The sequence below is a fragment of the Trichechus manatus genome, unplaced genomic scaffold (assembly GCF_000243295.1).
Source record: "Trichechus manatus latirostris isolate Lorelei unplaced genomic scaffold, TriManLat1.0 scaffold00031, whole genome shotgun sequence".
In the NCBI taxonomy this organism is placed as follows: Eukaryota; Metazoa; Chordata; class Mammalia; order Sirenia; family Trichechidae; genus Trichechus; species Trichechus manatus.
In genome coordinates, this window is record NW_004443967.1 from 7,211,885 (window position 1) to 7,225,457 (window position 13,573).

At 47.5% G+C, this 13,573-nt stretch overlaps 1 protein-coding gene and 1 pseudogene across 1 annotated transcript in view; one reads left to right on the forward strand and one right to left on the reverse strand.

Moving 5' to 3' along the window:
• HSPA12A (heat shock protein family A (Hsp70) member 12A) overlaps window positions 1–7,534 on the reverse strand; it is a 34,611-nt gene extending 27,077 nt beyond the window's left edge. Inside the window, exons 1-2 of the mRNA XM_004374875.2 lie at window positions 7,496–7,534; window positions 5,098–5,225 (exon numbers count right to left, since the gene is read on the reverse strand). Coding sequence (XP_004374932.1) covers window positions 5,098–5,225; window positions 7,496–7,522 — 155 coding nt within the window. The 5' untranslated portion in view covers window positions 7,523–7,534. The remainder of the gene's footprint in view (window positions 1–5,097; window positions 5,226–7,495) is intronic.
• Window positions 2,326–2,744, forward strand: LOC105756206 (non-histone chromosomal protein HMG-14 pseudogene; annotated as a pseudogene).
• Window positions 7,535–13,573: the final 6,039 nt, after the last annotated feature.

The window sequence follows — 13,573 nt, forward strand, 5'->3', positions numbered from 1 at the left end:
ACACATAAAGTGCTCACACGGTGCCTGTCACTTACTAAATGTAAGGTATTTTTATTATGATTATATCAATAAATAAAACCAGTTGTGTCAAGTCTATTCTGACTCATGGCAACCCCATGTGTGAGGGTAGTACTGTGCTCCATTGGGTCTCACCCCCCATGGCTGATTTATTGGAAGTACATCACCAGGCCTTTCTTCCAAGTTACCTCTGGGTAAAGTCAAACCTCCAACCTTTGCTTTAGCAGGCAAGCATGTTAACTGTTTGTACCACCTAAATAGCTGGGCCAAATTAGGTTTTTTAAAATTATCTTCTTTAATAAAATTAACCATGTTGTTTGTCATCTTATTTTTCTAAATTGTCGTGTGTATCTGCCCTAAATATGCTGAAATACTCTTTCAAGGTTGGAAGGGAACCTTTTTGAAAAAGGGATAAAGAACCAACTAACCACACACTGTTGTTGTTAGGTGCCACTGAATCCATTTCAACTCATAGCGACCCCACGTGATGGAGCAGAACTGCCCTGTAGGGTTTTCTAGGCTATAGTCTTTATGGTTGCAGGCTGCCAACAATTCCATGGAGCCGCTGGGCGGGTTTGAGCTCTTAACCACTGGGCCACCAGGGCCCCTTATCCACCCCCGACCTTTCTTTACTGAATAGTAACGGGCTTTTCATTACTATACCAGCGACACGAGCTTACTCACGTCCTCTGCTGGTTCCTTCATTCCTACTTACACATTAGTTTTCTCACTCATAGCTTTTCTCAAAAAAAGGAAACATTCTCATTCATAACTTTGTCAGTATGTATCATGGTTGCATTACTGTGTTCCGGCTGAAATAAAATTCAGGGGTAACCTCTCTCCAAAATCTCTACGATAACTTAAGATCACGTCCCTAGCATCCCTGAGCTATAGTGACGCTTCGTAAGTACCCCTCCCAAAGCAAGTTCAAAGCTATTTCCTCACTTTCTTTTCTATTTTTCTTGCATGACTGTCCTGTGGAAATAACATTTCTGAGAACAATTACTAGAAACCAGTAAACACCGCCTCTAGCTTTTAATGGTGTGTTCTTTTCCGTTCCAGTTTTCCGTCTCGTGGGTCGGTGACAGCAGAGCAAACCCTCACAGCCTCATGGCGACTGAACACCGAGGACTATGTTGTCACCAGGTAATCTAACAGAACTGGCTTTTCATTATTTCCTGCTGAGAGGACACTCAAGGGCCTCTGGGGCCTCTTACAACAAGGTCCTTAGGCTGAGCCTTATCTGGTTTTCAAGAGGAGAGGTGGGGCCAACACTAAGATTGGGGTGGGGATCACTTATATCAAGACTTGTGTTTTAAACAGCACTTTATAAAAATATCTAAAATCTTAATCTGGGAGCTATAACTTAATTACACAATTTCTTAATCAAAGGAATTGCAAAGCCAGTTACAACACATTTTCAGAGCCATCTCTTGAAATGGAAAATTGGGGTGATAAATCTCTGGCTTCCAAAGCTTTAAGGGGCAGCAGACTTTGCAGAAAGGCCACGGGCAGGATTGGGGGAAGCAATAATTGGTGTCAGGGTAGACCAGAAGTCCTCATGTACATTTGCTCACAGTGGATGGGATGGACGTGAGGGCTGTGTGCACTGGGGGAAGGGTGAGTCTAGGGCACAGAGTGCATCCCAGGAGACCCCAGACAACTTTGCCTTTTGGGTTCACTCAGCTGCGTGTACTCAGGCTGCTTTTTATCATGCATGGCACTTCACTTCCGGTCACTGTCACTCTTGACTTTTCTTCCCTTGGAAGAATTATCACCTTCCCTACTTATATTACTGACATAATTATCATCTTCCCTACTTACTTAAGGAGCCCTGCTTGCACAGTGGTTAAAGCACTCAGCTGCCAACCAAAAGGTTGGTGTTTCGAACCCACCCACCTCTCTGCGAGAGAAAGATGTGGCAGTCTGCTTTTGTAAAGATTTACAGCCTTGGAACCCCTATGCGACAGTTCTACTCTGTCCTGTGGGGTCGCTATGAGCCAGAATTGACTCAGTGGCAGTGGGCTTGGTTTTCTACTTACATTTTACTATGGGTAAGCACTTGATGGGCGTCCCTGGGCGGTGCAAACAGTTAATGCACTTGGTTGCTAACCAAAAGATTGGAAGTCCAAGTCCATCCAAAGGCACCTGGAAACGCAGGCCTGGCAATATACTTTTGTAAAAAAATAATCAGTCACTGAAAACCCTACAGGCAGAGGGCAGAGCAGCCAGGCAGCCCAGCTTCCAGAAGGCTCTCGGCACACCTCGGCCAGCAGGAACCCAGCACGCACCCTCCCCGCTGCCAAGATGCCCAAGAGGAAGGTCAGCTTGATGGAAGGGGCAGTGACGGGGGAGCCCAAGAGGAAGGAGATGCCGAGCTTGTCAGCTAAACCTACAGAAGTGGAAACAAAGCCAAAAAAGGCAGCAGGAAAGGATACGTCTTCAGACAAAAAAGTGCAAACGAAAGGGGAAAGGGGAGCAAAAGGAAACACGCCGGCGTGGCTAACCAAGAAACTACAGATTTCCCTGCAGAAAATGGAGGAACTAAACACAAGGAGCGTCCAGCCTCTGATGATGCGGGAGAGAATGAAGCCAAGTCTGAGCGATGCTTGTCCACCATGTCTCATCAGTGGTCCCTGTATGTCCCTTCTTGTACACTCCAGAGGAATATTTTTATCAACTATTTTGTAAATGCAAGTTTTCTAGTAGCTCTAGAAACATTTTAAGAAGAAGGGAATCCCACCTCATCTCATTTTTTAAGTATAAATGCTTTGTTGTAAGAGGTGAAGTTATTTGCTGGTTGTTTACTTTATAGTACAACCAGAAGATAATGGGATGTTGATTGTGGGAGGTTTGACAGCCCCGAGTGTTAATGGAACATTCCATAGGGTGGGGGGGGGGGCAGTTTTTATATTCCATAATACAAAGCATACTTAATGGCAATTGGGAGTCGCAGTCATGCATTTACATGTCTTGAACCTTTTAAATTACTTCTCTTTCTCTGTTGTTTTTTATTAGAATTGGTTCTTAAAGAAAATGGCTCCCTCATCACAGCTCTCCCTGTCAGAACTGTGTGTTCTTTAACATCTTTACTCGTGGTGGTCCAGGTTTCCGAATAACTTTGTTACTTGCTGTGAAAGGTTGAACATTTGAGTGTGTAGTGTGTGAGATATTAAACTGTGAATTAGTGGGACTTACGATGTAACTGACGGAAACCCTGGTGGCACAATGGTTAAGTTCTACGGCTGCTAACCAAAAGGTCGGCAGTTCGAATCTGCCAGGCACTCCTTGGAAACCCTATGGGGCAGTTCTACTGGATCCTATAGGGTTGTTATGAGTCGGAATTGACTCGATGGCAATGGATATGATGTACCCGCTTATCAACAATTGAAGATAACTGGTACTTGATAGCCTCTTAAGGAAAATTTGCCTCCAAATTTAAAGCTGGAAAGTCACTAGAATCTAGAAAAGAAATATAACGACATGGCTTTTTCGATTTTCGGTATGTACATTAAGAACTGTGTACATATCTTAGGTAAAGGGAAGGACAACATACACTACAGGGGAAGTCAGCACAACTGGACTAAACCAAAAACTAAGAAGTTTTCCGAATACAACCAAATGCTTTGAGGGACAGAGTAGCAGGGGCAGGGGTCTGGGGACCATGCTTTCAGGGGACATGTAGGTCAATTGGCATAACAAAGTTTATTAAGAAAACATTCTGGATCCCACTTTGGTGAGTGGTGTCTGGGGTCTTAAAAGCTTGCGGGTGGCCATCTAAGATGCATCAATTGGTTTCACTCACCGGGAGCAAAGGAGAATGAAGAATACCAAAGACACAAGGAAAATATTAGCCCAAGACACAAAAGGGCCACATAAACCAGAGATTCCGTCAACCTGAGACCAGAAGAACTAGATGGTATCTGGCTACCACCAACGACCGCCCTGACAGGGAACACAACAGAGACTCTCTGATGGAACAGGAGAAAAGTGGGGTGCAGAACTCAAATTCACCTAAAAAGACCAGACTTAATGGCCTGACTGAGACTAGAGGAACCCCAGAAGACACGGCCCCCAGACTCTCTGTTAACCCAGAACTAAAACCATTCCCAACGCCAACTCTTCAGACAAAGATTAGACTGGACTAAAAAACATAAAATAATACTCGTGAAGAGTGTGCTTCTTAATTCAAGTAGATACACGAGACTAAATGGGCAGCTCCTGTCCAGAGGGGAGATGAGAAGGCAGAAAGGGATAGGAGCTGGATGAATGGACACGGGAAACCAAGGGTGGAAATGGGGAGTGTGCAGTTACATTATAGGGATAGCAAGTAGGGTCACATAACAATAGGTGCATAAATTTTTGTATGAGAAATTAACTTCAGCTGTAAACTTTCACCTACAGCACAATTTAAAAAAAAAAAAACCTGAAAAAAAAAGAATTGTGTACAAACTGTTCATAATGTCTGTACTGATCCTTGAAATAACCAATAAAATACCAATTATACAAGTAAAAACAAAGAAAACCCTATGGAGCACAGTTCTTCACCAACACACATGGGGTCACCAATAGTCAGAATTGACGGCAACAGGTAAGCACTTGATAGGAAATCCCATTTCATTTGCATCCGTCCCCTGTAAGGCAGGTCCTGTCATCATCCCCATTGCACAGATGAGGAAACTGAGGTTCAACAGGTTCAGCAATTGTCTAAGATCACACAGTAAGTGGCTGAGCCCGTACCTCTGTCACCTCTATCATAGACACTCTAGGTCAGTGCCCCTCATCCTGACTGCACACTGGAATCACTGGGGGCACGGGGGATGAGGGGCTGGGGAGTCCAGGTTTCAAACATACCATTGCCCAGGCCCCATCCCAGATGAAATCAGAACTAAATCATCCTTTTACAGACCAGGAACCTGGAGCCCAGAGGTCAGAAGTGGCTTGCCCAAAGTGGCGCAGTGAGTTTGGGCGAGCTGGACCAGAGCCCAGCGTGCCCTCCCACTATGTGCCTATTGACTAACGCCTCTCCCATCCCCCAGTGCCCTCAAGGGTCCCGCCACCCCCCGCCCACAGCATCACCTCATCACGTGGATGCATTCTGGCTCCTTGGTGAAGCTGTAGGCGTAGCCACTGGACGTGGTCCCAAAGTCAATGGCGACCACCACGAGAAATGTCTGCTGCTCGGAGACGTTCGGGTCGGCGTCGTTCTGCAGAGACAGACAGCGAGGTACGGGGGCAGGGGGAAGGGAGGGAGGCCGACCTTGGCTTTTAGGGAGATGCCCTGGTGGCTTCACTCTGCCCAGCCACGCACCCACTACAGACAGAAGGACGTTCCGGCTCGAGTCTGCCACATGGCGAGCCGTAGGGCGGGGGCTGGCCAGGCTTGGCCCTCACCTGAGTGGCTCAGGGAGGTGTCCCTGGCCCACTGGCAGCTCCCAGCCTGAGCAGAGGGCCAGGCCGACTGGAGGGCCAGGCCGACTGGGCAAGGGCACCTGCCTTCAGCTCGCCCACCCCTCCCTTCACCGTATGTGTGTGGCCATGGCTAATGACAGACGTTCTACCAGCAGGGCCGGAAGCCCAGTGTTCCCTGAGGAACCCAATCTCCACTCCTACCATCCTCCCCGAGCTCCTGTGCAGACCCCCAGTCACTGCCCAGAGCGCTCTGCCTGTGTCCTCTGTACCTGCACTGTGCCTGTACCTGTCCTGTACCTGTACCTGTACGTGTACTCACATCTGCTCTGCGTGAGAGGGAAGTGTGAGGGAGCAGGGCCCGGCATACAGGCACCAGCCCAATCCTGCCATGACCAGCTCCTCTCTGGGCCCAGAGCCTTCCCCTCACCTGTCCAGTAAGTCGGTCAGGCCAGTTCAGGTTTCCAAGCCTTTTCTTTAAAGCAGTATAGACTTTTTTTTAAACTCCTATGGAACTCCAAATTATAAAACCAATAAAGTTTGGATTTGGCATGTCCTGGGTAAAGCAGGGGTTAGAACCCCACCTGTGGCCTCTCCTCACACTGGCCCTATCCCCACATAGCCCAAGGGGAACCATCAAGCTCTTCCAGGGAGCGCTTGGGAACCTGGTGATGGGTCACCAACCCTCCCAGTTTGCTGGGACTGGTACAGTTCCCAGGTGCAGGCCTTTCACGGCTGAACTCGGGACAGTTCTGGGAAAACCAGGACAAGCTGGTGCCTTTTCCTGCTGGTGGCTCCAAAGTTCTCAGCGGGGCCTTCTTCAGGGATCTGAGCGCCCATGAGAAGCTGCTCTTTCCTCTGGGTGCTCGTCCTGTGGCCGGCTGCGTGGGAGGCTCTTTGACCAGCTGCCCCACGACATCCATCTGCTTTTGCAGTCCAAGGTAGAGTGGGAGAAACAGCCCGCCTCCAGCCCCACCCAGGGCTGGTGAAACCCTGCACGGGCCTCCCTGGCCAACTGCTGCAGGGCAATTACACAGGCACCAGCTTCGGACAAGACAGTCAACGACAGGTGGCAAAGGCACCATCAGAACGGGGCAGTCTCACTGGTTCGCCAGCAGAGACGGCTGCTTCGCTCCCAGTGGAGGCTCTTTAAAAGGCTGCTCCTGCCTGCCTGCCCATATCACCCCCAGATCAATGGCTGCAGAAGCACCAGCCCCACCGTGGAAAGCTGGCTCTGTGGACGCTGGGCTACAGGGGCCCTGCAGAGCCAGCCCGGAAAGCACCGAGCCCCTTCCTTCACACACTTAGAGACCTAACCCTCCACACTGTGACAAAGGACACAGGCATAGCTGACCTATCCCACCGTCCACCAACAGCTCACCAGCAGCTGCTGAAACGAACTTCCACGTGTTATCACTGGGAACATTCTATGAGTCCAGCTCACTGGTTCTAAACCATATCTACAAACCAAAACCAAGCCCATTGTCATAGCAACCCTATAGGACAGAGTAGAACTGCCCCATAGGGTTTCCAAGGAGCGGCTGGAGGATTCGAACCGCCTACCTTTTGGTTAGCAGCTGAGCTCTTTACCAGTGCACCACCAGGGCCCCTACCATATCTGTAGTTATCATAAATAGCCTGAGCATTGCTTTGATTATCTGATTATTACATCAAAATGATGCCTTGTTATCATCCTTTGGAATCCAGCCCTGGTTTTACTACGAGTCTCTCTACCTGGGGTAAATCAGCTCTCTGTAAGCCTCAGTTTCTGCATCTGTAAAAGGGGAATAATAGTAGTTCCCGCCTAAAGATTAAATGAGATCACGGATGCATGGCACTTAGCATGGGGCTGGCCCGTGGTAAGCGCTCACGGACGTGAGCTGTGCTTACTGCCAGGATTAATAAGTTCAACCTTTTCAGACCCAGGGTGGGATAAGGGACTCGTCTGGGCTCACACGCTCATACCCATGAGTATGAGGGGCTGCCCAGCAGCCTGTCCTGTGAGAGTACCCCAGAAGCAAAGGTAGTTGGCACAGCCCCCTCCCGCCTCCCCACAGAGACATCTTACCACGATATGAGAAGGTGACAGAGGCATTATTCCCGTGTCCCCCAGACTCCGGGCTGGAGATGAATATGCAGATGTAGGAGCCGTTTCTGAAAGGAAAGACAAGTATACTCCTTAGAAGTGGCACCTGCTGACCCAGGAGCAGGAATGGGGCCGGGTGGCTTTGCCTTTGAGAAAGCCAGCTAAGAAGGTAGGCGAGGCCGAACCCCACCATAAAGGCAGGGGGTCTGTTCCAGTACCCACTGTAGTTCGTATTTAAAACTGGACCAAGTGAGATGCTCCTTTTCTCCCACTATGTGCTGCCCCCACCCCGCTAAGCAGGAAGCTGAGTCCTCTGTCGAGCCAGTTCTTAAACCAGGCACCATGATGGACCGGAGGAACCTGTGGCCACCTGCAAGCGCTCACAGATTTTTGTGTGCATTTTCTGGGAAGATGCTCCATGGCCCTCAGCTTCCCAAAGGGGTGTGGGATCTCCAAAATATGAATAATGCCATTGGTGGTTCAGTGGTAGAACTTTCCCCTTCCATGCAGGAGACCTGGGTTGGATTCCCAGCCAGTGCACCTCATGGGTAGCCACCACCTCTCTGTCAGTGGGGGGCTGCATGCTGCTATGATGCTGAACAGGTTTCAGCAGAGTTTCCAGACTAAGACAGACTAGGAAGAAAGGCCTGGCGAGCTACCTCCAAAAATCAGTCAGTGAAAACCCTATGGATCGCAAAGATCCGATCCACAAATGATCGTGGGGATGGTGCAGGACCGGGCAGTGTTTTGTTCCATCGTGCATGGGATCACCATGAGTCGGGGGGCTGACTTGACAGCAGCTAATAACAACAACAATTCTAGAAACATAGGCTGTGAACTCCAGTTCCACAAAGAGCTTCCTTAGCTGGTGGATCCATCACCTCCTCCCTCCCTCTGGCATGAGGGCCCTGCCAGAGCCTGGGGAACTCATCTCTCTTTAGTGATACTGAAGCTTTTGACATTCAATAAGAAAAACCTAGCAAAAAGACAGCTAGATTAGCATTTCTGGGCCTCGCAGACAGAGCCCCGCAACAGTCACAAGGTCAAACAGGAGCAGGGCCGACCACCAGCAGCAGGAACATCATTTTGTTGATTGCCCTGCTGCCCTTGCAATTACTTAGCCACAGACATTTGTTCTGGAACACTGCCAGAGTGCAGTGGCTTCACCCAGGGATTAGCACCCGAGGAGAAGTCATACTCTCCCTGGCCAGCACTGTGTCAGGACAGGCAGGTCTGGCAGAGCTGCGAGCATGACTTCCCACTCTCCCAGTAAAGACCACTGCCAGACACCGGGCACCTGCAAACACCAGGCCCTGCACGGGGTGCTCTGCAAACATGCTCCACTTAGATGACAAGACAGAGGGCACCTGCAAACACCAGGCCCTGCATGGGGTGCTCTGCAAACCTGCTCCATTTAGATGACCAGACGCAGGGTGCCTACAAACACCAGGTATTGGATGAGGTGCTCTGCAAACTCTCTCCATTTAGTGCACATCCTAATCCCTGGCTTGAAAAAAAATGGGTAATTTGCTAAAGAAGGGGCCCTGGTGGTGCAATGGTTAAAGTGCTTGGCTGCTAACCAAAAAGATTGGTGGTTTGAAACCACCAGCCACTCTGAGGGAGAAAGATGTGGCACTATACTTCCATGAAGATTACAGCCCAGGAAACCCTACCTGGCAGTTCTACTCTGCCCTGTACGTTCACTATGAGTTGGAATCAACTCGACGGCATACAACAACAACAATTTGCTAACACAATACTTGCAGCCAAAGAAATCCAGAGGTTTGAGGTGGCACAGAAAGGCCTGTCTCCTTCTAGGGGGGTGCGCGAGGTGGTTCCATCTGCCTCTTCTGCCAAATCACTGACATTAGTCCCAGGCTCTTACTGATTTTTTTTGTCCTGCTTGGTAGAAACAGCGTCATTACAATGGGTACTAAACAGACTGATGAAATGAAATGAATCACAAAAGAGTGAATGTGAAGCCTCAAATCTAGCAGCCACCTCCCTCTCTGCCTGCTGATGGTATCCATCCTGATGGGGCTCCATTCCAGCCTATGGCAGAAAGGTGAATAACCAGGTAATTTCAGAGGCAAAAGGTCAATTTGCGCACCTGCAAGCAGAAGCTTCTTCAAATTCCTATTAGCACCATGGCCCAGTGCTCTTAAAAAGAGAATTCGGAAAAATAAGCCTGGCTCCCAAAACTAAAACCATTCCCGAGGCCAACTCTTTAGACAAAGATTAGACTGGACTATGGGACATAAAATGATACTCATGAAGAGTGTGCTTCTTAGCTCAAGTAGACACGTGAGACTAAATGGGCAGCTCCTGTCCAGAGGTGAGATGAGAAGGCAGAGGGGGTCAGGAGCTGGTTGAATGGACATAGGAAATCTGGGGCGGAAAGGAAGAGTGTGCTGTCACAGTATAGGGAGAGCAACTAGGGTCACAAAACAATGTACGTATAAATTTTTGTATGAGAGACTAACTTGAATTGTAAACTTTCACTTAAAACACAACAATAAAAAAATAAAATAAAATAATAAGCCTGGCTCCAGAAGTGCCTGGGTGGCAAAAATGGTTAAATGCTGGACTACTAACAGAAAGGTTAGTGGTTCAAACCTACCCAGAGGCACCTCAGAAGTAAGGTCTTGTGATTTGCTTCCAAAAGTTCCCAGCAATGAAAACCCTACGGAGTGTGGTTCTACTGTTCACACATGGGGTCACCATGAGTCGGAATTGACTCGACAGCAACCAATAACAACAAAGACTGGCTCCTGGACCAGCCTGCTAAACTCCACCATCCCCTCTCTTTGCTAAGCTAAGCTCCCAGCACAAGGGCACCTCCTTTCATAAAGACAGGGGGAGCTCAGCCTCTCCACTAGGGGGCGCTGTCAGATGGTCCTTCCACCTGTTGACAAGAGGCCCGCCCAGCCCAAGGCCCCTGGGGCAGCCCGTGGTGAGACGTCATCCAGCAGCGCTGGGAGCATCCTCTCTCCACCTGCTACCTGGAAGGCCTGCGGCCATGTGTCCACATTTGCACAGAAGGTCTTGGAAGAAACCAAATGTCTAATTGCCCGGGAAATCTGGTGTTGGCAATTAGCAAACAAGCTATTATCTGCAGACAAACCATCCATCCCGCTGTCTGCTTGGTTCTAATTATCCCATCACTCAGCCCTGCTCGGAGCATGTCCCTGTGCCGTCCCACTGACTTGCAACAGAGCATGTGTCAGGCCACACACTGAGCACATGCCTTGGGTCTCTAGGGAACTCCAGGATACTTGAGGGCAAGAGCCAAGAATGTGTTGGTTCTCCCTGCACCCCCTTCCCCACTGCATCTCGTACAGTAATACATAAATCATCTGACTTGCTCACCACTCAGCCAGGCCTAGAAGCAGTTGAACTTCATGGACTTTCTCTGTCCAAAATTAAAATTCAGCTACATTGTGCAATGCTTTAATCAATCTGCATACAAGGTTAGAGGAGTGACATTTTTCTAATATAGACACATGCATGTCATGCATGCGCACATCCATATCTCTATATATTCTAAAGGACAGATAATTCACCAGTTACTGTCCATCAATTCAGCACAGGATTATACAAACCCGTGGTGATGAGTATGTTCTCCAGCTAGTATTTCTTTACTTATTTAGGACATCAAAGTGGTGCTCAAAAATTCTTGGGGAAAAGAATATGGAAAAGCTTACCTTATCCCCAAGGTGTGTGGGAAGCTTAATTCTGGAGTACTAAGAGTCCCAACAAGGCCAGGGATCATTCACTCAATGGGTAAACAATTAGGAATGAAAACAAAGGGGCCAATGGAATATCATCAATTAATCTATTGATTTTTGAGGATCTATTTGATTTTTCCTGCTAATAAATGGCAGGGAGGGTTGATATATGAAATGTATATATGTACAAGGAATATGCTGTGTGTCCTGGCTACCAATTACACATAGGCCATTACCCACAGTGAGAAATTCCAAACAGCATTAACTGGGACCCTGTTTACACTTCTTCTGTAAAACTAATACACTAGCATCTTCCCTATGATGTACTTCCTCCCACGTGATAGTGCAGCTCAGTACACAGCCAAAGCCAAAAGTTCAACAGGAATAGAGGTTTTCATAGTGCAGGCTTGGAAGAGAAAAAGAAAGCCAACAAAAAGAAAATTCAAACCCATCTGTGGAGGTAGGAAGGGAAGACTGGTAAAAGAGAGATTAAAGTAAAATGCTTTAGCAGACCAAGGGCAGAGCTGAGGGTTCTGAGAATTTTAAGAATTACCTATGCCGCTGTTCCAACATGATTAAAGACCACACAAAGCATCTTCCCTCTCAGGCCCTAAGTTACCCTGAAATCCCGGAGCACAGAGGGATTCAATGATTTCACATCACAGAATCAGAAAAACACTGACCATTTCAAAAATACAAACTATTGGCCACAAAGACTACAGAGAGGTATAGAGTTAAGCAGAGGAGGAAGAGACCCTGAAGCTTTCTAGTGAGCAAATAGAAGTTAATTGTCGAGTCTCCTTTGTTATTGTTGCTTTGTTAGGTGCTGTCGTGTTCGTTCCAACTCATAGCGACCCTATGTACAACAGAAGGGCAACCCTGCCTGGTCTTGCACCATCCTCACAATCATTGCTGCTGGAGCCCATCATGGTAGCCACTGTGTCAATCCGTCTTGTTGAGGGTTTTCCTCTTTTTCCCTGACCCTCTGCTTTACCAAGCATAATGTCCTTCTCAAGGGACAGCTCCCTCCTTATAACACATCCAAAGTACATGAGACAAAGACTTGCTATTCTCGCTTCTAAGGAGCATTCTGGCTGTTACTTCTTCCAAGACAGATTTGTTTCTTCTCTGGCAATTCATGGTATATTCAATAGTCTTCATCAACACCATAATTTGGGGCATCAATTCTTCTTCAGTCTTCTTATTGTCCAGCTTTCGCATGCTCATGAGGCTATGGAAAATATGATGGCTGGGGTCAGGCACACCTTAGTCCTTAAAGTGACATCTTTGCTTTTCAACACTTTAAAGAGGTCTTCTGCAGCAGATTTGCCCAATGCTATATGTTGTTTGATTTCTTGACTGCTGCTTCCATGGGCATTGATTGTTGATCCAAGTAAAAGGAAATCCTTGACAATTTCAATATTTTCTTCATTTATGATGATGTTGCTTATTGGTCCAGTTGTGAGGATTTTTATTTTCTTTATGTTGAGGTGTAATCCATAGTGAAGGCTGTTCAGTATGGATTTTGATTTTCATCAGTAAGTACTTCAAGTCCTCTTCCCTTTCCACAAGCAAGGCTCTGTCTTCTGCGTAGCACAGGTTGTTAATGAGTCCTCCTCCAATAATCTGAGAAGCTGGACTACATTAAGAAGAACTTGGCACTGGAATTACAGGAAGACCTTTGTTATCAGCTTCAGATAATTCAATGTCCCTCTGTCTTATATCTTTAATGTGCAGACCATCCTTTGTAGTTTATATTTTGTTGTTGTTAGCTGCCATCACGTTGGCCCCAACTCATGGAGACTCCATATGCAATGCTCAGTGGATTAGACCATTGTGATCCATAGGGTTTTCACTGGCTGATTTTCAGAAGTAGATTGCTAGGCCTTTCTTCTTAGTCCGTCTTGGTCTGGAAGCTCCACTGAAACCTGTTCAACATCATAGCAACACGCAAGCCCCCACGGACAGATGAGTTGTGGCCGCACTTGAGCTGCATCGGCCAAGAATTGATCCTGGGTCTCTCGCATGGAAAGAGAGAGTCTACCACTGGACCACCAATGCCCCCTTAGTTTACATAGTGAACATAAAAATAAATTGATAAGGGTGTTCATAGGTTCACTCTTACACCTAAACCCCCAAACACATTCTTCAACCAAGTCATTTTTAAGATAATTTTTGCAGCAAAGTAGACTGCATAAATAAGGTGTTAACCAACAAGTCTCCTGCCACAGGATTTTTTTAAAGCCCTAAATCAGGTATTTGAGGAGGAGCTAGTTTAATTTATTAGTTTAATACTGATTATCTGCCTTAGTGGTACAAGAATTAAAATGTA